At 44.8% G+C, this 25,091-nt stretch overlaps 1 protein-coding gene across 1 annotated transcript in view; it reads right to left on the minus strand.

Annotated features, from left to right (window-relative positions):
- Window positions 1-25,091, minus strand: part of GCH1 (GTP cyclohydrolase 1) — a 578,380-nt gene that overhangs the window by 36,083 nt on the left and 517,206 nt on the right. Inside the window, exon 5 of the mRNA XM_069637593.1 lies at window positions 15,629-15,713. Coding sequence (XP_069493694.1) covers window positions 15,629-15,713 — 85 coding nt within the window. The remainder of the gene's footprint in view (window positions 1-15,628; window positions 15,714-25,091) is intronic.

Here is a 25,091-nt window from a genome sequence, read left to right on the forward strand (position 1 = left end):
CACCACAATCCTTTCCATATGTCTGAATTTGTAGTGGTTCCAATTGTGTTGACACCGTAGTACTAAATGACTGAATCAGCAGACTTAATTGACCCTTCTTTTTATCCCCATTTACAAGTTGAACAGCGGGCTCGTTATTGTCACCATCCTCTGAAAAGCTGTCCACTATTGTCTCCAAATGTGATTTGTTAACCTCCTGGGGCAACATAACAGAGGCAATTTAAGATTTGCTTTTGCAGTAGGTTGATTCATGTTTGAATTATTCACGCAGATTGCTTTCTGATTTTTTTTGTTTTTTTTGTTTGCTGTTTTCTGATACGTTTTGTAGTCAACATATCACCTTTCACGGGTAAGTCTTTTCCGATAAGGCACGTTCATTCCGTGAGAAACTGAGTGGGGGAAGTCGTTAGATCAGGAAGCTGGTAACCCAGCTCCTTTGTGAGCTGCTGGTTTGCCCCTTCCCTTAATGTACCAACAACAAGAGTTTACCTGCTGGACCAGGTACCGCTGCCATAGTTCCGGTAAATAGTTCATGGGTGTTAATTGTGTCCGCTGCTGCCGACCTAGCAGAAGGACGTTTTCCAGAATGTTGTATCATTTGGACAGCTTGTGACAAATCGGACTGGCCCTGTAGTTGGGGAGATTTAGAAACAAATAAGGAGCGTAATTCAGCCTCATTTGTTACCATCTCAAACTCCCTCTAGATGAATCACAAAGTGATTGTGTTCATGTTTAAACCTTCAAACTATGAAACAAATGAGGAAAGTACATGATTCAAGGCAATGAGGGCTTTTCCAGAGTTCACTTAATCTCCTAATTGAATCTGTGGTGCAACATTTTCTATATCATTGTGGGAGGGGGGAGAAACATTATTTTTTCTTCTCTTTGGATGGGGAGTCGAGACATAAGAGGAAACTGATATGTTTGTTTCACTCTCGTCTTCCTTTGAATAAGAGTAAAACCTGGGAAACTGTAAGATATTTGTAGTTGTTGGTATTTGCCCGCCATTGTCAAGTAAATCTTCAGTCACTGCATCAATCATTAAAGAACTATGCACAGCCTTGCTTGTCACAATTTCCAGGAGTTGAGTAGGTATTTATTTAGCCATTGTAACGCACAGTGGTTATATTCAGGTATCCTTGGTATCGCCCTTTGTAGACTCAGATGGCTGGTGTTTGTTGAAATTGGAAGATATGTAGTGTGAGAAACCTGAGGGTATTCTCACTCCTACTCCCCTGGGATCCTCTACGCAGGTGGCCAGGGAAAGTAGGTATTCTCATGAGCATGTTAACTTTAGTTCCAGAAACTCCAGCACCAGGTAACATAGGAGGGCTGTACAACTTTGCCCTTCCACCCAGAGATACCGGCAGGTGGCTGCGCTCATGGCATTTTGAAAATTTCTTCAGCTATTGATTTGCCAGAATGTTTAGATAAGCTACAAAGTGCGTACACCACCTTAAAGTCAGAAAAACCGTACTTACTCAACACGCCAACAGCCCTGAGTCCCGCTGAACTGCAGAACTGTAATTTTGGGAGGAGGCACCCCCTTCTCTGTCAAATATTTGTACAACTACTGAACAAACAGAATAACCCCAGACTCCTTCTGGAAATCGAGTCAACGCTGTGTGCCCAAGTTGTTTTGTATGCGGTCCAATTGCGTTCAGCGGTTTTTGTTGTGCGTTGCATGTGCAGAAATTTGGACTTTTTCTCTATTGGGAATTTAATGGTAGTAGCTGGAAAAAAATGTTTTTTTGCTTTGTTACTAACTTTTTCCTTTTTTAACTAATCTTTCACAAAATGTCTAGTTGGGAGGGGGCATGGGTGGGTTTAAGACTAACGTTTTATATGCAAAATATCAGCCAAATCTGTTATGCAAGTCAAATCTTATTAGCAATGAAATGTTCGGGAATGGAAGTTGATACTCAACTATGGTGCGGCAACTGCTGCACTAATATGGCAAACATTACTCACCGTAATCATATTTCTGATGCTTGTATCTGCTTAGATTCACGTGCTTTGCATAGGCCGACATCTAAAGCTAGTCGTAGAGTATTACATGATTACAAGGGACGTCGACTGGGCGTGTTAGTAATATTACCCATAGTGTGACGTCTACTGTACCCATTGTTCTTCACGCGTCAAGGTCCCTCCGATTATTTTGTTTCTGACATTAGGTTGAATGAAGTGTAGCTTAAGTACAGATGCAATAAAGCAGAAAATAGCGATAGAGCAAGAAACATCTATGCACCTTTGACTCCTTAGATCACATGCTATGCATAAATTAGCGAGCAGTATCTGGAGAAGGAGGTGGGTTGTGAGAAGGTACAGCAGCACATAGATGTTTTAGCACTGCTTGTCCCACCTGTGAATCTGCTAAAGGGCGTGTGTCAATGCAGTAACGCTGCGTAAAGGTATGAATGGAACACCAAGTAGCTGCTTTGTAAATAGCATCTAGGGGGACATTTGCAATAAATGCTAGAGTAGCTCCTGTACCTCTGCTAGAGTGAGCTCTAGGAGTGAAAGGTATGGTATATTTGGACAGTGAATAGCACAGCTGTATGCATTTGACTATCCATCTAGAGATGTCATTTTTAGAGATGTGATCACCTGCTCTACCAGGTTCTATGGAAAACAAAGAGCTGTTCTGTTTTCCTTATAGGTTTTATTTTGTTTACATAGTACAAGACCACCCTCCTTACATCTAATATATGGAGGCTTCTTTCAGCTGAGTTAGATGGATTTTGGAAAGAAGTAGGTAGTTTAATGGATTGGTTGACAGGGAACTTGGAGATGAAGTTTGGTGAAAACCTAGGATGTATTCTAAGCATCATCTTGTCCTTGTGGATCACAAAGAAAGGGTCTGGTACAGATAGTGCTTGTAGCTCACTGACTTGTCTTATTGAGGTGATGGCTACCAGAAAGGCATTTTGGTATGTTAAGTGTTTTAGGCTGGCCTTGTGCATAGGCTCAAAGGACTGACCCATGAGCTTTCAGAGCACAACATTAGGGCCCCAACCTGGTGGAGGATTAGAAATGGGAGGGTATAATCTATTCACTCCCTCCATGAAAGCCTTGATAACAGGAACTTTCCACCAAGACACCTTGTTCTGCAAAGTGGTGTATGCGGACAAGTCCGCTAGGTGTACTTTGATGGAGTTAAATACTAGGCCAGAGTCTAGTAGATAGAGCATGTAGTGTAGAATGTTGGATGGTGAACATCCAATTGTATTTAAGGATTGTGATCTGCACCAAACCACAAACCTCTTCCACTTGTTGAATTAACAGCGTATGGTATTGGGTTTCCGTGCCTCCTTTAGGCTATCCATACAGCTTTGAGGAAGATTTAATTGACAAAACTCTATGACTTCAGGAGTCAGGCTGCCAAATTCATAGACTGAGGATGTGGCTGGAGTGTCATCCCCTCGTGGTGGGACAGCATGTTGGAGGTGCACATAAGCTTGATTGGTTTGCACGTTGCCAATTTGAGCAAATGTGGAAACCAAGGTTGTCTTGTTCACATTGGAGTAATCAGGATCAGAGTGACTTGTTCCTGGTGCATCTTGAGCACTATCCTGCTCAGGAGTGGTGTCGGTGGAAAAGCGTAAGCAAATTTCCCTGAACAACTCATCCACAGGGCCTTTCCCTTGGCTCCTGGTTGGGGAAACCTGGATGCAAAGTCTGGGCATTGTGCATTTTTGGCTTGTGGCGAACAAGTCTAAGGGAGGATAACCCCACAGGGAGAAGATTTTGTCTAGAATATTTCTGTTGATTTGCCACTCGTATTCCTCTGGTAGAGGGTTTCTGCTTAGAGTGTCCGCAAGAGCATTGAGTTCCCCTGGAACGTGTTGTGAGACTAGGAACATGTTCTGCTCGAGTGCCCACTTCCACATTTTTTGGGATAGCCTGGACAGACTTGGAGAGTGTGTGCCTCTCTGCTTGTGTATGTAAAACATGACAGTGTTGCTGTCTGTTAGGATTTGCACTGTCTGACCTACTAGGTGCTGCTGAAAAGCCTGCAGAGCCTAAATAACTGCCAGAAGTTCTGGGAGGTTGATGTGGTTTAGGGCTGTGGTGTGTGTCCACTGGCCGTGAGCTGTGTGGTGAAGGTAATGGGATCCCCATCTGGAAAGCGAGGTGTCTGTAGTTAGTATCGCTTGAACTGGTGGATTGCGAAAGGTTTTTCCTTTTAACAAGTTGTCCTTGGGCCACCCGCGAACAGCCTGTACTAGGGTTAGCGAAACTACTAGATCGTCCCACTGACCACTTGCCTGAGATCATTGATTTGCTAACCACTCCTGCATTGGGAGCATATGCGCAGCCGCGCGTGTGAACTAGGTAAATGTATGATGTCATCATCCCCAGCAGGCGCATTGCTTTGCGTACGGTTATCTGACAGCCGGTTAGATAGTGAGGTCTTTGCAAGAGCATGTTCTGAACTCTTTCGTTTGAGGGGAAGACTAGCCACTCTTTTGTTTTACGATTGCTCCCAGGAATTACTTTGGTTGACTAGGTACAAGCCTTTGACATTGATGGAGAATCCCAATTGGAACAGAAAGTTGATTGTTGTTTGGGTTTTGTATTTTCAATTTTATGGAGACTCCCCTGCTATTAGCTAGTCCTCCAAATAAGGGTAACTGGGATTGACTCTGCGTAGGTGCGTCACAACCACTGCTAGTACTTTTGGAAATATCCTTGGGGCTGAGGCTATGCCGAAAGGGAACACCTTGAACTGGTAGCGTTCTCCTGCTACCTGGAAGCGCAAATAATTTCTGTGTGCTCAGAACATCGAAATATATAAATATGCATCTTTTGTGTCCAATGTTGCCATGTAATCCCCATGTTTTAACAGAGAAATTACCTCCTGAGGCTTGGCATACGTGTTTGCTGCGCACAGGTCTAGTCTTTCTTTGGCACAATAAAGTGCGCTGAATAAATACCCTTGTTACCTGGTTTGCTGGAACAATTTCTATTGCATCTTTTTCCAGCAGGGCTTCCACCTCCTCCAGTAATATGCGCCTCTCCTCTGGTGTCATTTTTCTGTGTCTTGGCAGGTGGTTAGATGGTCTTTGTAGAAGATGTATACAGTATCCACCCGCCACGGTGGATAACACCCACTTGTCCGAAGTGATCACCACCCATGCGTGGGTGAATTGTGAGATGTGACCGCCTACTGGAGTGGCATGGGAAGGGACCTGGAGTGGGGCGTCATTGCTTGGGTAGAGTGGAGCCTCTACCAGAGGAGGCTCTAACCCTGCTCCTAGACCTCTTGTAGCCCATTTGAAAATTGGAGGAGGAGGAGGAGGAGGAGGAAAGTCCCTGTGTGGTGCCCTACGATGAGGATTGGTTGCCTTGATTGTAATTAGAGGAGCGTTGTGGGCCCTAGCCATGGAACTTCTTGTGTTAAAAGACCCACTGTGGACAAAAGGCTTGTTGGATAGTTGTCCAAGAGATCTGAGGGTGTCGTATTCCTCTTTGGCCCTTTTTAGGGCGTCTTCAACTACCTTACCAAACAGAGCATAGGTTCAATGGGCATGTTAAGTAATGTGGCCTGCGTCTCTAGTTTGAACCCTGACTGCCTCAGCCAGGCATGGCGCTTGGTTAATGTGCCTTCTGCTATGATGTAGCCTATATTGTCCGCGGTATCTAGGTTGTTTTCTAAGATGCAGTTAGACACCTGCTTGCCTTCTGACACAGTTTTGTTGTGACTTTAGGGGCTCTGGGACTGCTTCAATCGGTTGTTCTAGCTCGTCCCACGTATGGCAACCATAGCTAGCCATGAGGATGGTGTTTTCGGCTATCCTAGTTTGGTAGGAAGCCGAGGAAGCCACCTTTCTACCGAAGGTGTCGATCCTCTTGCTTTCCTTAGCTGGTGGGGCCTCTGCAGAGGCCAGGGTTGTGCCTGCCCTTTTTGTTGTAGTGGTAACAACCAAGGAATCGGGTTTAAGCTGACCCCTGGTGTACAGAGAGTCTGTAGGGGTTGGCCTGGATAACTTGTCAATGCGAGCGTTTACAGCCCTCGTGAGGCTTGGTGGAAGAAGAGAAGGCTGGATGCCCCTTTGGATGTGTTGCAACTTTACTTTACTTTATTGCACTTATATTGTGCACCAATAAACCCAAAGGCGTGAGGGTGTATACAATACAAACAACATATATACAAAACAAGGTTACATATAACAAAAAACAATCAGCATGGGTCTGTGAGACAACGTCAGAAAGAAAAGTAAAAACCTCACCATACGCAAGTAGCAAGAAATCTAAAAACAACCTTTTAAACAAAATGGAGGGGACAAAAAGAAATACTCCCTCCTTCAATACACCTCAGAGAATCAATTTCCAAATACAGGACCCTCTGGGGAGATATTTACACCTTCTTAAGAAAGCAGGAAAGGTGCTGACCCCACAGCCCACAAGGACACAGTCACTATTAGGTTGCGAGCACCAGTCATTTGGCTCAATTCTACGAAGAATTTTCAAATCGCATAATCAACCACATCCGGCCCTGTTCTCGGAAGCAGCCAAGCGAGAACCTTATTATGCAGAGCTTCTCTGGACTTGTTTCCTTCAGTTTTCCGAATGTTTGTGATAACAAACTTTCTTTGGTCCATAATAAAGTCATGAATACTTGAGTCATTTATTTTTGGCATTTGGTACTTTCTTAGCTGCAAATTCTGCAAGGATACCATCTTGAATTTACCATTCACCACATTTTGGCCAATTTTCAGCCCCGGTACTGGAAGGGAATGAGGTATTTATTGTATTAAGCCTTTAGTGTCTACATTAGGGGATTTGGCCATCTCATTACTGGCCAATAATGGCTTGAAGGGCAACAAGGACCCCCTATTACCGGAGTCAGTTGTAAGGCTTGATCTTTCATCTCCCGCTGTATATTGACTTGGCAGGCATTGTCCGACTTAGGTGGCTGAGACAAGGCCACTGTGCTGTGATGCCCACCTGTCTGCGAAGCAGTGTTAATTCTAAGCGGACATAAGTCTGACACCTAGTCATTCAATGAGTCCACCAATAGGCCAAGGTCAAAAGGACTATTACATAAAAGTAATTCTTTAGCAATGCTAGCCATAAGAGCATGCATTTGAGAAAGACCAGTATGCACTGATTTGTGTAGATTGGGCCTAGCCCCTCCTTGCAGGGGAGGGGGTGAAGAGATGGTCCATATTCCATCCAACATATTTCTCATACCCTTCAAGGAGTGGGGACACAGCTGGGGTCGAGAATGACACAGTGGCATCGAAGATACCAATTTTTTGTATGTTTTCCGGGAGTCCAAGACCTGTAGGACTGATCTTCAATGATGGGCTGTCCAATTCCTGAGTCAAGTATTTAAATGAGGAGGCAGGGTCCAACAAGGCAGGATGGCTGCTTTGCAATCTCTGCCTCCTGCGAGAACTTAGTGCCAATACCTCTGAGACTCAGTCTATGAAACACCTGTGTACGAGCGTGATAGAAATAAAATATCAATCAATCAATCAATCTGTTAGTCGAAGGAGAAGAGGCCCCCACGCCCACTAAACCCACATCAGCCGATCTTGTCCTCGATTTGGCACCCAACCCGGGAGTAGGGTCTGTGAACTTGTGGTTCCTGGACAATAAACTGGCCACACCAATCTACTTGCTTAAGGCCATAATGTCAACCGAAGTACTCAAATAGGAGACTGGGCAGCGGGCATAAATACAAATACAACATGGAACAAATAAGCTACACCTCCCCAAGAGGAGGAGCTGTCACTACGATATCCACAATACAAAGCGACGCATACCGCATCGGAAGAAACTCCTCACTGTGCTGTGTTTTTTAGGGACCTCATATCCGTCCCACCAACGCTTAACAACGCTGAGAAGCCACTAGAGCCGTGGGAGCCGCAGAGCCGCGGGAGCCGCTAGAACCTACAGCCAGCCAGCTTGCAAGGCCGGGAAGGTTAGAGAAAGGGACCTACAACCAGCATCAAGCCGCACGGCAACTGAGAGTTACCACCACCTCTGACCCGTCACACACTTCAAGAGGGGGATACATTGTGTGGCGGATTTCTTGTCGCCAAGAATGTCCCCCACAAAATACTTGTCAACATGTGCCTCCTGGGTGACTATTCTAAAATGTTGTGTGGCCTTGAGAAGTAGCTCATTACATTGCAGCGGTTTATTGACTGGTGAGCCAGCCAACGGTTGGTCTCGATGGTCTTGTGACTGGATGACGTAGATGTCCTCATCGTCATAATATTGGTCCTGTCTATACTGGTCCCCTTGAGATCCAGGGTCTTGAGACCCTGAGGAATATGTAACGTAGAGGTCTTGAGAGGGGTCATGATACTGAGAGGTGGCCTGGGTCTGGGTGGAAGTGCTGGGCTGTGAAATGTCCAGGCGTGGCCTTTTATTAGATGGTTCATCCCTCGCTACTCCCCTCTGTGTAGGGCCCTGAACATTTTTTTTTTCCTCAGGGTGCTTGGCCATAAAGTCCACAAAGCATGACATTTTTCATAATCTTATCAAAATTGTCTGGGGTCCATTCATTTAATTTGGGCAAATACTGAGGGTGTGTCTCAAGGGTGGCTGTTTATTGCGATGCATAACCTCTGAAAGGGTGTCTCCAAAGGGAGAAATGCCGCTATCCTGGGAGGTCGAGGGCTGGGACGGTATAGGCGTCGAAGATTGTACTGTTTTCGATGTTTGAGACTTTAAAAGTGTGACTGGCACTTGTATTTTGATAAGTTCCCTCATTTTTGACTTGGAGGTGGGGGACACCGAAGCGCCTTTCGATGCATGCCCTTCGGCACATGAAAGGAGGGCTTTTTCAAGCGCGATGTCTGAAACGGCTTTCGGCGCCTGTTCCGGGGGCCTGTCGTGCGGCGGACGCAAGCGCGATGGCCCAGAGGACAGAGATGACTTAGAGGACCTCTTCTTTGACACAGCGTGGCTCTCAACGGTCGATGACACAGTCAACGGTCGGCTGTGGGGTGCGTGCTTAGTGTGGCGGGAAGTATGTGTGCCTGAGCTGCCGGGTGATGGCTCTGTCACAGGGCTGCTGGCCTGCTTATTGGAGCCAGAGGTCCGCACATGGGATTCCATCGAACCGCAATCGCCTTCAGCGTCGCTAAGGACATTGATGCTGCCCTTGCTGGATTCCCTCATCACGTCTATGGAGGCATCAGCCTGCATGGCGTGTGCGGCCCAGCTTATGGTCCGACGGTCCTTTAGGGTTTTTGGATGGAAAAGTCTGCAGGACTTGCAGTTTTTCGCGGGGTGGTCCCTTGGCAAACAGTGATTGCACACCTTGTACATGTCTTTCCAATGGAATTTCCTGTTGTTGGAAGGGCAGAATTTAAAAGGAGCATTTTCCATTGCTAGTGTAAAGGGCAGCGCAGAGACAAAAGGGAAGATAAGGGGGTCAGAAGCGGCATTCTTTACAGGGGTACAAATTACATGACCTCCCTCCACTCTCCCTACTGTGAAGGGCTGAGTGTCGTCGACGATGGAGCTGTCCTTCAAAGCCGTTGAAGCAATTGGTAGTGTTACAGGCAACGGGAGGTTGATGGAAGGATAGAAAGTCTAAAAGGAAACTTTGTTTAATCAAAGGCGTTAGCCAGAAACAACTCTGCAACTAGCGACCGACCACGATGGTGGGAAAAAAACAATCTGAGGGACCATGACGCGTGACGGACTATGGGTACAGTAGACGTCACACTAGTGATAGTATTACTAACACACCCAGTCGACGTCCCTTTTCGAGTTTCGAAAGCAAATCATGTAATACTCTGTGTCTAATAGTAGATGTGGGCCTATGCATAGCATGCGATCTAAGCAGACCCACAAGCCTCAGAAATGTATTCATATATATATACACATAGATATGTATATAAAGGCCACACAAGTTAGGAAACTGGAATTGGAGGAACAGGATTGGGAAGATCTGCTATTGACTACCTCACAATCTAATTCCAGGCCTTTTTGGGAGTTGGTAAATGATGGTCCCAAACACAGGAGCATCAGTAATACAGTTAACACTAATGTCCTGCATATTGTTTGGGTAAACCATTTATCTTCCCTATATGGAAAGTCCCCCTCAACAGTTAACCCGTGAGGGTCTTGGCCTATGACGAAGGATAAACTACTTTCCACATTAAGTGGTGTGCAATTCCGTCACCTTGAAGTTTTAAACTCCCTGCAAAAGCAAGCATGGTGGATGAGTCCAGGCCTGGGCGCTATTCCCTCAGAATTGTTTAGCTCTTTAGAAGTTTTTTGGTTGCTAGTTTTTACCATTCTATTTAACAGTAGAGTTCCAAGTAGGGGAGCAGAGATTCGCCAACAGCATATAGACCCATCTCCCTCCTGGTCTCCAAGTTTAAGAATTGTTGGCAGGGTTGCATTTGCCGCCTACAGGACTGGTTAAACTATGAACACATCCTTGTTGATAATCAGCTGAGGTTCCAAGAGTTTGTGGTAACTATTGAGATGGCTTTAGACCTATTCCTGATCACAGCCAACTCCTTTTACATGCTTGAGGAGACTATATATGGCGTTCATGGACTTAAGCACTGCTTTTGAAAAAGTCAACAGGGCAAAGTTATGGCAGTGTCTCAACAAAACGAACTGCCCGATAGATCTTATTTGTATTCTTTCGAGACTCAACTGTGATAATTCAGTGTGTCTATGCTCAGGAAATAATAGACATTCCACACCCTGGTTCCCAGTGAATTCAGGTGCATGTCAAGGGTACATCTTGATCCCATTGCTTTTCTCACTATATATCATCAGCCTCACTGAACGTCTACATTCTTGTAACGCCAATGTCCCACACATTGGAATGCCCCACATACCTGTTCTAGCATAAGCTGATTACAGTTTTGTTGGCTAATTGCTGGATTCTTATACCAAATTTAAGAGGGGTCTTGATCTGATGACTAATGCCACTAAATCTGCAGTATGAATTTGCAGTGCTAAAGAATTTGTAATCCAAAAGAAAAAGATTTAAGAGAAACAAGCACTATTTTTCTGAAGTTAACACTTCCCTTCAGAAACAAAAAACACAATAAAAGCCACATTTCTACAACAGTAGATACCCAAGACAAATAACCAGTAAAGAGATCCATTCCCAATTTTCCATTAATATGTCTTTTCTTGTCGCCATCCCTACCCAGCTCAACAACATCACCATCTTTCACTGTGACTCCTCCCCACTGCTATCATGTTTTGCCCTGTACCCTCATTTCCGAAAGCCAATCCAAAGAGATGTGGTCTAGTGGCTATGTTGTTGGACTTGGACCCTGGAGACATTGGTTGTAATCTTGGATTCAATGCTTGAAAAGGTAAATTGTAGGTCTCATCTTAGAAATACTTATAGAGTGCACGCACACACGTGGGTATCTTAGCACTAATGCCGCATTACAGTCAGCCGGGCAGTCCCTTTGCCTAAAAAGAAGGAATCTAATCAAAGAGAAAGGTTTTCAATGAGTGACGAAAGAAACGATTATCAGTGGTCGCCCGGAGTTGGAATGGAAACAAATTCCAAAGTCTTTCTGCAATTCACAATCCCCCTCAAATTATAAATGTGTTATGTAAATATGTAAACAAAAATCAGCAACTAAACATTGTGCTGTTGTCCCAATTACATACTCGTATTCCACTGGCAACACATACTAGTTTATATCATCCTTTTTCAGCCTGATCCAAGACTCCATACTTCTCTGATTGGAGCAACTCATGTTTGTGATGCTCCTGCTACAATAAATGCTCTTTGTAGAGGGCTTCACAGCTCGTTAGGTTTGCTTTGGGTGCATTTGATCTAACAGTGCGTTACAAACCTGGCCATCATTGAGAAATCAGTGGTGACAACACAAACACAACATCTTTACAATCAACCTTCCAAACAATCTGGCTTTCAACCTATATGCAGTACTCATCCAGAATACTCAACATCCTGATAAGACAAACCTCCTTAGGTTAATTGCACAGAACAAACAAAGTAAAAGTAATCGTACTTGAATCCTGAATTGTCAAAACTCCTATAGTTCAGGTCCTTCCTTATAGAGAGTGTGAGATCACTACTGGTGTGTCCTGGGAGTTCTTCCTTGCTTAACCAGACCCCATTTGGCGTCTCACAAGGTTCAACTCTCTCTGTTCTTTTATTTTACCAGTACATCTATTGCTCGGCAGCACTTGTGGCCAAACACAGTGTTTCCGTGCACTAGTATATCAAGGACAGATTGAAGTATTTCTGTATTCTCTGTGTTTATTCAGTGTTGCTTCACAGTGTAAAAGTATATCAGCAGGTAAAAGACCTGGGGTATGCAACTAGCAGGTGCATTTGACATGCCAAATTGGCAGCAAGTGGATACTAAGATTGCAGAAGATGCATTTAACATGCCTTCAAAAGGAGAAAGAGAGCTATTTTGACTAGACCCAGTAAATGTGTTTGGGATACTTCAAAGCAAACACACATTGTGATCAACAGCCAAATTATGACCCCAACGTCTCCTTGGGGAATAGGAAGAACATTGAAACGGTATAATGAGCGGAAGTATAGCCATCCAGGCCTTTGAAGTATGCTTCCTAAACAGCTCATACTTGGCAAATGGAAGCACACCTCTGCCTTGAACCTTTTCATGATGTATCTTTTGATATCTATCGAACAGATGCAGGGTTTGTCCAGGCCCTACCATTTGATTTCTTGCTGGATATTATAACACACCGATCAGCATTGTGCCAGGACGTGAATATAGACAGAAAGCTTGAGTGGAAGTGCCCAAACGCCACTTCCCTCTATATCGAGGATTGTGCTATTTCATGCCAGATTCAAGTTAAGCTCTTCCTCTGTGCCTATCCCTAATAAATTGAGGCACATTCCCCTGCTGCCTTGCAAGGTGGCTGTATGCCCTGGCTTCAGAAGTGTGGGATACTAAGAACACAATGGCTGGTGGTAATTTGACTACTGGCGGCATACAATTAGTCTAGTAATGCGTCCTTTCTACTTTGTCTGTCTACAACCACTGCAGATGTCTCCTCTGACATTCTGGACAGTGTTTTGCCACCTTTCGGGACCTCGAACACACCATTATCGAACTGAAAAAAGAATAAAAGGACACACTTTGAAATTTAGTGAAATATTTTGTAAAATAATGTAAAGAAACCCAAATATATGAAAAACTAAAGGTCAAATTCAAGCAGAGGACTTATCCTTTGGAAGGGCAGATGCACAGTCCAAAAGCAGCTTTGAATATAAGGACCCAAAGTAAAAATCTAGGAACAGAAATCTGGCAACAACAACAAAGGGACATATTCAAAAACAACTATGGGTAGACATTTGAATAAAGGTTGCAGTGCTTATTTGATTGTTATCATCAATCTTGCTCTGGCTCTCTACTTTTAGTCCTAAGCCAGACAGAACAAAGGCTTAGGATAGGATAGCCAGCAAAGGTCAGGGGCAGTGGTGCTGACAGAAATTAGGCCAGCAATAGAGCTAAACGTGCATCAGGTTTATTTCTGACGGTCAAACACACAGTGCAAATCTAAGTCTCTAACCACAAAGGGAATCGGATAAAAAACAGAATGCAAGCGGAATCCCAAGAGATACAGGATGGCTGGGCAAATGGCATTATCCAAAATCCATGACACAGTACAGTTATCCATTGCTGGAGGCTTTGTTCAAGTAACTCCTGCTACGTTGAGGTTCACAAATGACCACCACAGTCAATGAAAAAGATCATGCTTCGAAGGCCTACTATTGCTTGTAACAGTGTTCCATTTTATTGCAATCAGTGCCCCATAGTTCTACAATCGAAGCCCTAACATACTGTGATCACTGTCTGAAAATGCCATTGGTGCAACACAATGTTGAGGTCAGTTAACATTGCATCATAGTATTGCCTTTGGTGCTTCCCAGTAAGCCCATCGGTGCACCATCATATCACTTGCAGTGTAAAGTATTGCACCCCTATTTCCTTGCTGCAGCGGATTCCTACCCTTCTGCTTGCCTCCGAAGTTCATTTGCAACCTCCACACACTCCAGCTTTCTATCTCTTCACCAGCATGATAGTGAGGAATCTTCAATGAAAGCAGGCAGGATGGTAGATGCTTAGTGCTACCCAGTTGAGGGTGAACTCCTGACTCTTGGGGAGAAGGGACACCAATGGTAAAGCTAAGAGGGAAAAAGTGGAGGTGGTCCTCTCCTGCCAACGTCCTTGCACCTCTATTGCTTCTCGTGCCTCTGTGCTACTGTGTCGGTGTGGAGCAGGATGCTGAATGCTTGCCTCTGCCACATCCACGCCATGGCCCCAGGGAGCTTAGCAAACATTAACAAGTAACGTGACTCTTCAGAAAAGGGATCAGAACGTGATTGGTGGAAGGGAGGTCATAATTAAGGAGCTTTTGCTTCATTATACAACAGCAGCTTGGTAAAGCTGACAAGAATATCCAAGAAGTTGCGCTTAAGCTGCACCTCTGCGTGCTGCTGCTTCTAGATTGCAAGACCGAGGGACACTGGTGCACACACTAAATCACTGACAATGTGGCCATAAACCGGCAGTTCACACTCGACAGTCTGAATTGAGGTTCTGGTGGAAAAGCTCCCCAAATCTTTATGTCGGAAAGAATATCTGTGAATATGTACATGTTTCAATAACATGTTGCACACTGTCCGCTTACTTGCCACAAGGTGGGAAATCAACATGTTTTACTGACCGCAGCAAGGAAGTGATCAGGAAAATAAGGATTTTTTTTTTAGAGTTTTTCTGAAGTGATAAAGTGAGGGCACTGATGCTTAAAGATGGCTATTCAAGTGCCTCAGTGCCGGGTGACAACAACCTCTGTTGCCCCAACGCAACTCCTTCATGTAGACATAGTTTGGTATTGTGCATTGGATATAAAGATGTGTTGTATATTGCCAGAAAATATTTTCACAGAAATACCTATGATATTAAACAGAGAGGCTGCGCTAGCCTCCACTGGCAGTCAATGTCAGGATCTGAGTAGCTGAGTCCTCCCCGTCATGAAACAAATTGACCAAGCACAATTTGGAGCCCCTGAAGCACCACAATTGGCAAACTAGGAAGACCCATATGCAATGATCTGGGGATACATTGTTTAATTGCACTCTGTGTCCATAAAAGGAGACCATCCACCCTATCTGTTCAAGCACTCTTTCAAACCACCCTCAGTCTGATTAGATGGGGTGCCTGGAAAGCTGCAGAAAGGGGCAGCCTGGCAGGTGACCATTACAACTGGGGTTGGGCGGATGGGCATGAGTGCAATATACGTCAGAAAGAAATCTAACAAAATGTATAATTATTTTGCAATTTGGAATATGTACCAGATCTTTCTTTTTGTTTACCAATAAAGAGATTTGGGAAAAGGGGATTTGCCCACACAATGCCTTACTACCAACATTTACAAGTGATGCAACATTCATTCGCCTGCAAGTGACAGGAACCTTGGGAAACACTATTTCATTAACCGAATCTGGAAAAGGCACATATAAGCATCTGTGTGTTCATCACGAGGTCTCCATACCAAAGATCTCCCATAACAGTAGTGTCAGAAGGCGATGCGCGCGCTGCATGCTTGCGAGCATCCAATTAATTCTTCTCCATTTTGTAAAGAAATAAGAGCGCATGCAATGACTTACGTCGCTTCGATAACTACTCCTACTCCAGCAGGCTTTAAGGCTTCTGTTATTGCAATTGCGATTTGCTTTGTTAGGCGTTCTTGAACTGTAAAGAGTGAAAATACGATTTTACTAATATTATCTAGTAAGCACTACACATACAGGGACTCATGAACAGTTTAATAATTCAGGTTTTCAGTGTAAACAATGCAATACTATAGTAACATTTTACTGTGCATTATAATTCATGCTTGGTGTATGCAAACGTTTTAGAAGTAGTGCCTGGTTTTGAAAAAGACCGGAGTTAGGTCGAAACATGTGTCAATAAAAGGGTATCAGGTAATATTATCCCCATATATATGGTCGCCGTACATAATATCGCCGGGAAAAGATTGTGGCGATATTATATGGGTGACCATATATATAGGGACAGGGGCAGAAAAAAAAGGGTTTGGGGGTTGTAGGGGTGTCCCCCGCATGTTCCATGCAATAATGTCCCCACAAAAAACTGCAATTTTTCGGCGATATTTTTGCATGGCGAAGGGCATTCCATTCAATAAGGGCACTTTTGTAAACCTATTTCTAATGTCTCATTGTTATAATACTTGCTCATCAGCACCAATGGAGAGATTTCAGAGCTGGAGAGATACAATCCCAGGGCTTGAGGCCAAGGACAAGTCTTGTTCTGGATTAGTTGCAGAGAGTAGAGGCAGCTAGATTTAGAAAGAGGCTGTTACAATAGTCCAACCTAGAGAGTATCATAGCTTGGAAGACGGTGAGCTTCTGGGGGAAGGAGAGGAAAGTAAGGATACCTCTGAGGTGGTGCAGCTGGTAGTGTGATTTCTTAGAGACATCAGAGATGTGAGGAGAGAAGGAAAGTGTGGAATCGAAGATGGGAACAGGAAAAGGGTGAGAGAGGCCAGCCAGAGAGTGACAGGAAAGGAGGTGCTAGGCGTGCCAATGAGGAGAATCTCGGTCTTACTGGCATTAAGGCAGAGATCATTGGCGGCACACAACTCCTGGATGGCAGACAGTCAGAGATGAGAAATGGAGAGAAGGTGGCAGAGGGGAGCTTGAAAATGAGTTCAGTTTCATCCGCATAGCACTGAAAGTTGGGGTAGAGATTGGCAATGCGGTGGGCAAGAAGTGCCAGGTACTGGTTGAACAGTCAGGGAGAGACGTTAGACCTATGGGGAACACCACAGGTAGAGATAGAGGAGAGGAAGGACCCAAGTTGGACCTGGAAGGGTCGATCAGAAAGGAAGGAGGCCAGGGCCTGATTGGTGATACCCAGGTTATCACAGAGACGTTTGAGCAGGATGGCGTGGTTGACTGTGTTGAAGGCAGAAGAGAGATCAGGTAGGATGAGGACACAGTGGGTGTTGGAATCGAGGTTGGAGAGCAGGTTTTCACGGATGTTCAGGAGAACAGTTTCCGTGCTTCTGGCAGCTCTGAAGCCAGACTGATGGTCATGGAGACAACCAACAGATTCAGTGTGAAGATTAAGCTGGGAGATGGCCAGCTTTTCCAGAAGTTTGCCCAGGAAAGGAGTGATGGAGATTGGACGATAGTTAGCAGGGCAGGAGGGGTTGGCAGAGGGCTTCTTAAGAAGAGGATGCACAAGGGAGTGCTTCAAGGGGGAGGGGAAGAACCCAGAGGCAGAAGTCAGCCAGAGCAGGAGCCAGGGTGTCCATGTAGTCCTTGATGGTTTTGGAGCAACAGGTGTGAACCTGTTTTGATGAGACTTTCATAGATCGGACTTGTCTAGCAACCTCGTCTGCGGAGAACAGGGGAAAGGCAGAGAAGGAGGGAGGAGAGGTGGCCGGAGAAGGGCCAGAGGAAAAGCAGGCAGTAGACGGAGGACAGGGAGAGGAAGAGAGAGGGGACAGGATGTCCTGAGTTTTAGAGACGAAATGAGAAGGCAGGGCTGTGCAGAGAGCCTGAGAGGGGAGAGGAGAGATTTTAAAGAGTTCGGCCGAGTTGTTAGATGCCGCGTAGACACCGGCTTGGATGTGGGCTCTCTTCTTGGTGCGGACAGAGAGCCAGTATTGCCTTTGGAGCAGGAGGCAGATCAGTTTGTCAGAGGATGTACCGGAAGCACACCATTTCCTCGCAGCCACCCTGCACTTGCGTTTAAGGGTGACAAGGTCCGAGTCGTACCAAGAGTTGCACTTGGCTTTGGGCTTCAAGCGGATCCTCATGACAGGGGCAAGAACATCGAGAGTATCAGATATAGCAGAGTGGAGCATGGAAAGGGCAGAGTCGGTAAACCCGCCGCCACTGTTAATTCCGGACCGCCCAAACTCGAGTCCTGCAGGCGGGAGGTGGTGTTCCCGCCAGGTCTGACCTGGCGGGTTTAACACCGCCCGTCTGCAGTCCTATGGGACTCAATGGGAATGGGGATTTACCGAATTCCGCCTCCAGAATTCCCGGGACACCAGGGTCGTAATGCCCTGGTAATTCTGGGAGTCACGGAGGCGGAATGGTAATACTTGTCCAGCGTTAACCGAGCCAGAAAAACCGGCTGGTTGCCGCCAGACTCGTAATGAGGCCCATTGTTCTTTATGGTTTGGACTTCTCATTACTGAACCTAAAAGACATCCTGACTCTATTCAGAGTATGGTCTGGAAAAAGACCTTGAGCTTGCTGCAGGGGCTTCCTAATGTAATAATCCGTCATGAGCTGTGTCTGGTTTCTTTGAACTCGAGGTATTTATGGAGGCAACTAAGTTGTTACGCTAAGATGGTTAATCACCTCCGTCTTCACTGCATGCAGATCTCTGGGTCATTTGTCAGCGTGAGACGGTTTCCTCATTGGTTTCATTTACAGATTCTATGTGCACTCTCCTGAGTGAAATTAACTTGTCCGAAGAACTGTTGAACAGGCCGGCTAAGACAAAATGCAAACTGTTGATGTTTGATTCGGGAAGAACAGCTGAAAAACTGGGTTCTTATTCGTTGTATAGGGATCATTCGAACATTCCAAAAAAAGGGGTGACTTGTCCAAGTATATCTGTTTTATTTCCATCACTTAGTGTTCAAAACCTATATTACGGTTTAAATGACTCTTACTCCCTACATTGGACCGCACTAGCAAATCGGGTAATAACTTGATATGGCCCTTAGTTTGTAGTTTATGCAAACAGTCAAGTCAAGTATAGAGACATTGAAAGATCTTGCGCTTTTCTGTCCTAATCTGACAGAACGTACAACATTTTATTTTGGCGGCTTTTTGGGGTTGGAGGGTGAGACCTCTGGAGATATGTTTTTGGCCCGGCTTATGTGGGGGATTCTATGTGCCTTCATCCCCAGGTATTTCAAAGCCCGCATTTTAAACGTGTATACTATAACGAAATAGGTCATCACTTTTTTTTTTTGGGCAGAGGGTTCCCCTTCCCCTCTCCCAAATAACCCCCTCCCCCACCTATTTTCAACTATACCCGATCCCCCAACCCTTTATCTGCCCTTTCCCACCAAATCCCTCCCCCCGAAAAAATTCGATTAACTCTTTCGTTATATTATACACGTTTAAAATGCAGGCTTTGAAATGCCTGGCGATAAAAAGGACGTCGTACCATGTGGGGGGACAATACCTCACTTGTTTTAGCACTTAACAACTTTCTAATGGAGATACTGGGAAAGCTCAATGAAAGTACATAATAGTATGTTGTTTGTTTTTAGATATTTGTATGATGTTTTATGATCTATGGTGTAAACATTGTTTTTGTGTTTTTCTTTTGTGAAAGGTTTGCTTTGTACTTTGTTCATTGTCAATAAAATAAAAGGAATTATGTGTACGGCAACAAGTACATCATTTACCCCTACCTATGCTAACCTGACTATGGGCTGGTGGGGGAAGTGTATGTATGGGCAGTGGAAAACAAACCTTGGGTGGACAAAGTCATTGTATGGTTTAGGTTTATTGATGACCTGCTTATTGTGTGGAATGGAAGTGCTGAGGAAAGGCACATAATTGTCACGATTGGAAACAAAAACAAATACAATTTTGGATTTACATGACTTCAATTACATAAACTATCTTAATATCAATCTTTAAGAAGAAAAGGGTGAAATCAGGAGCACTGTCTATCAAAAGCCCACTAACAGCAACACACTCTTGTAATACAGCTGAGTCCCACTGAAAATGTCATCCAGCTGTCACAGTCACTGACATAACAGTCTCCCTTATGCCTTGCAATACGCGCTGCATGACTTAAAATGCTTTTACCTAGTCCCTGCTTACCACTGAACAGCAATTATTCTTCAAATGCATTGTATTGCTCCTTTTTACATGTTAGCACAGACTACGGTCTTCCGAAGGGCATTCCGACCACAGAGTTTCAAAGCCATAACAATGGCAGTAGGCACTATACAGATATCAAAAAACATAATTTATGCCAGCATAGACATCCTTGTAAGCTGTTTGTAAGCATCCCATACAGGGAATTCCTGCACAACAGGTGCAATTACACCATGGATGCTGATTTTGAAAGCAATGCTAAACATGCTGACAGTAGGTTTCCGAAGAAAGGCCACAACCAGAGAAGTATTTAAGCAGGCCATCTCTTTTGTTTCTCTTCACCTTCGTGCCACACTTCTCCCTTGTTGGTGCCTTGATGTTGTGACCGGCTAGGCCTTTCCATCATGGCTGCCCGTGTGGTCCGGAACAGCTGATCCTGATCAGCCTCCCGAACGCCCGCCTTCAGCCCTCATTGGCTAGGCATTGTGTACATCATCAGGAGTGCCACCGGCGCCGGCAGGCGATCGACGGCCCCATTAAGGACTGACGTACTTAAGGTGCTTGAATCTTACACCTCTCTTTTCTTTCTCTTTACCTTGGAGGCGCACTTCTCCCTTGCTGGTGTCTTGATCTTGCGACCAGAGAGGCCTTTCCATCATGGCCGCCCCGCGCGGTCCAGAACAACGGCTGATCTTGATCAGCCTTCCGAATGCCCGCTTTCTGCCCTCATTGACTGGGCATCGTGTACAACACCAGGAGTTCTGCCGGTGCCGGCAGGCGATCGCCGGCCCGTTAGGGGTTGGGCGAGGCTCTCTGACCTTCGTGCCTCTTCATCCATTCGGCAGCCACTTGGTACACCCTACTCTCTAATGAACTTGGCTCCTGGATCTTTTTCCGCACTCCTCTGCATGTATGCTCTTTCTACTGCCTCCTCTAACCCCGGAACCTTAACTGTTGTCTATTTTCCCTCTGCCCCCTACCTCTGACTACTACTCTACCTCTCACTGCACTTGATCTGTTTAAAATTCGAATTTAGGTGGTTGTGCCTTTACATCACTGCATCCATGTTGCATTGCATTTGCTCTGTTCACATTCATTTGAGTGTGTGCCTTCCCTTTGTTTACTTTCCTCTCTCTTCTGTAGTCACTTTCGTTGTGTGTGCCGAGTGTAACTCTCCCCGCCTTCCCTCCCCTCCACTCCTCTCCTACTACATGTCTCATGCACTTATCACTATCAGAAATGCTGTCAGGCAGGTATGATGGACTCCTTGTCCTGTTCGTCTTGCCCTACCCTCCCCCTAACCCTCTTTTATGCATGGCTCTTGAATTATTGAAACGACCATCAGGCACGTACAATAATTTATGTCATATGTTGTAAACAGTTTGTATTCCTCCTATTCTATGTTGTACCTCCAAATACATAGCACTTGCCCATTCTGAATGTCCCAATGCCTATTAGGAATGTCAATTCTGTCTGCTTACCTACTCACCCTCCCTGCATTGGAGCGCTTTGAAATGCCTTTATGTGTATAGGCGCTATATAAATGACAAATAAATAAATTAAATCAAACCAGAAAAACTGAATAGAAAACACCACTCACTATTATTTATTTATTTATTGTGCATTTGTAATGCGCTTATACATCAAGTAAATTGTGTTTCAAAGCGCCCACAGGGCAGCAGGGAGGGGACATGGGAATGAAAATCAAGTATAACAATGAAAGATAGAGGCGGACCTACTAGGCCTTGTGAGCATTCGGAACGTGCAAGTGCATAGAGAGAGAGAAGGGATGAGGGAGTGAGGGTAAGTACTAGGTGTATCAAGAGGGAAGTGCTGGGGAGTGACAGCCTTAAGTGCCTAGGTGGGGTGGTCAGCTGCTAATAAATAAGTGTATGTTTGTGGTGGCAAAGGCGAGACGGTGCCAAGCAAAGTGATGGTAGCGGGCAGAGACTGTAGGTGATTGGATGTGGGAGGCCAGGACCTAGGAGGACACTAGGTCCCCTGGTCACCAATCTCAGCAACTGTGGAGTTTAGCAGAGGAGGGAGGAAGGGAAGGAGGAGGTGAAAAGGAAAGTCTTGAGGAGCTTCTGGAATCTGAGGAGAACTGGCTAAAGACTAAGAGGAAGGGGGAGGCAGTTCCATAGGAGGGAGCCTGCTGAGGAAAGAGATCAGTCACCAGCTCACTGCTAGCACGGAGCAAAAGAAAAGTGGTTGAACAGAACCGTCAGATGGATCAAAAAACCTGCACAACACTTTTTATCTTTTAACAAGGAACCACTGAAGGTCAGGAGTATCCTACATAAGCTTTGTGGGCTGCTCATTTCTGATGCAGACATGAAGAAGATCCTATGCAAAATCATTGCTATCACTTACAGAAAATCACCCTCTCTCAAAAGCATTTTATACAGAAAAAAGAAGAGAGCATGATGAATTGGCTTAACTAAAGAAAACAAGATAAAAGCCTCTACAAATGCATAAACTGAACAGCATTCAGGCACATTATTGAATACACCAAATGCATCCACCCTATAATTGGTAATATAACCATCCCCAGAAGAATCACCTGCAATGATAAACGTATAGTATATGTCATCTAATGCACTAAAACGTACATAGGTACTGTGAGGAGTCACAAATGAAAGACGGACACAAAGTTGTCATGTTTTTCGTTAAAGACATTTATAAAATAAAATTGGTTGAGAAAATGCCTTTCTGGCCCTATTCCAAAGAGGAACTTCCCTACCTAGAAACCGAAAACAAAGGATCTGTCTGTGTCAGGATGTCGGTAACTGAAAAGCCGTCCTTGGGTCCAAAACTTCCTACCCTGACCCTCACACCATAAACAAAAGAACAAAGGGGTGCAAGGAAATATCTTTAACTTGATGTTGGCAAAAGTGTTCAAAGCCAAAAGTATAAGAATAACTCCAACAAAAATCTTCTCCAAGGTAAAGACCCTTGTATCCTGAGGGTGGTCCCCTTACCTTCGATTCTTAAATAGGATGTCAAACATGTCTCTTTAGCTAACAGTTACTTTGTTTGTTTCTTCACTGACTCACAAAGTTCATGTTTAAGCAAAAGGCTCTGTAACAGTCTTTCTGTAGAATTTCTTGTTACTTTGCAGATCGCCTGGTATACTACCCTGGAAGGAATCTTTATATAATTTCAGCTGCCTGGTGTATTCGTCTGCTAGGACTTCTCTTATGTTTTTTTTCAGATCACCTGGAATGGATCTGTGTGATTCGACCGCAGCTTCTTTTACTGCGACGGAAAAGTTTGCATGGGAAATGCACGAACACAAAATGTTCGTACATTTCCCATGTGAACATATTATTTAAAACACTACAAAACCCACACACCCAACACACCCACAACACACCCCCATACACACCCCCACGCACACCCTACTTACCTTGCGCCAGTTCCCTTTCACTTTTGTGAACGGGAACCAGCGTCGCAGGGTCCTTTTCTTTTCTTTCTTTTTTTTTGCGGGCAGCTGCAGGGGTTTCCCCGTGCAACCCCCGCTCACTATACTTTCTAGTATAGTCAGCGGGATGTTGCGGGGGACAATCCTGCAGCCCCCGTTTTCTTTTTATTTTTTTCTTTTCTCTGGATTGCTGCGGGGTTGTCCCCCGCTCACTATACTGTACAGTGTAGAGAGCGGGGTGTTGCGGGGGACACCCCCGCAGCCCCTGTTATTTTTTTTCATTGTTTTTTTTCAGGTGTGCTGCGGGTGTGTCCCCCGCAACACCCACTCACCATACTGTATAGTATGGTGGTTGGGGTGCTGTGGGGGACACCCCCACAGCCCCTGCATTGTTTATTTTTTAAATGTATGCCACCAAAGTCTCAAACTTTTGGTGTTCGAGCCTTTGGTGTCATGCATTTACAAACTTTTTGTATAGGTCAAACTTTTTTTTTCTCTGTAATTTCTACTAATACCCCTGGAATACTCTCCTTCCAGGAATCTTTATACAATTACAGCTTTCTTGAATACTTCTTATGCGTTGTACAGTTCTTTGGCTATAGCACAATAGCATATGCACGGAGGTGCTTGGTAGATCTATCTATGGTAATATTTGCTCAAACCTTTCCTCCAACACTGTCATCTCATGCATCTATACTTGATTGGGGTTTGCCTTTGTATTTTGCCTTGTCTGCAGTCAAACATTCTTCTTATTGGGTGTTGAATTTGTACTTTGCCTTGACTGCATTCAAACACACTTGGAGTATTTTCTGCATCAGCAATTTCGTACCATACAAACATTTGTTGGAGCGCTTGTCGGAACGCCCTGGGGTCCCCCAGCTGCTTTGGGCAGACTCACTAGTTTCTTCCAGCGTCTCTGATTCTGCTTGCGCCTCTGCAGTGTGGTTCCTTCACCCGCTTTCCACTTTGAAGTGTGTGGACATTCTTCCAGCATCCTGCACGGACTCTGCGGTCACATGCCGGCTTTCCTTATTCAGCCCAGATTGGTCTCCACAGCTCCTCTTGCTCGCACACAGCGTTTCTCCTCCTGTACCGGCCGCGTTCAAGAGCCTCAGAATGGGGTTCAACTTCTTCTCCTGAACTATTCGAATCAATTGTGTGGTTGCCGTCTTTAAATGTCTGACGCACTGAAGACATGAAAAAACAACTAACTTGCACGTTGTGGTCGCAGCCTTTCAGCAACCTTTGGCGAGCTCTCTTAGAATCTGTGAACTTATGGTTGTGTGTGTTTCTGGCCGGGTTGCATAGGTGTGGTGCTCTTCCATTGAGGATGCCCGATGTTATTTCAGACTTAGAAATGTTTACAGAGTCACCTTTGTTCTTGCACCACAGACTCTCATTATTGGATCTCTGTTTCAAAAATGATGTCTAAGTCCACTTTTTTAGATTTGATATTTTTTAATAGTATCTTGAATCGTTGGTCTTTAATAACAAAAACATGATGCTACTTCACATCAAAGAATGATTCTCTTTCACACTGCCCAATTATACTCACTAAATGGGCAGCTAACAACCATGAAACTACAACAGTTCGTCAAAGTGGCAACACACTTGGTAGGACACACCCTTGACGGAATCTTTGCCAAGAAAAAACGTATCACCACTGCACCACTGATACAAATACTTTGAAGAGACCGTCTCATCATTCCATTCATGATTTCATGATTTCACTACCAATCAAAGTCAGCACCGGGCCCCTCAAGCTCCCAAACACCACAAAAATAAACTCGAGCAGGCAGACCTAGATGGGAAAGTGGAACT

This window comes from Ambystoma mexicanum, chromosome 14, assembly GCF_040938575.1.
Source record: "Ambystoma mexicanum isolate Mex_15411 chromosome 14, UKY_AmexF1_1, whole genome shotgun sequence".
NCBI lineage: Eukaryota > Metazoa > Chordata > Amphibia > Caudata > Ambystomatidae > Ambystoma > Ambystoma mexicanum.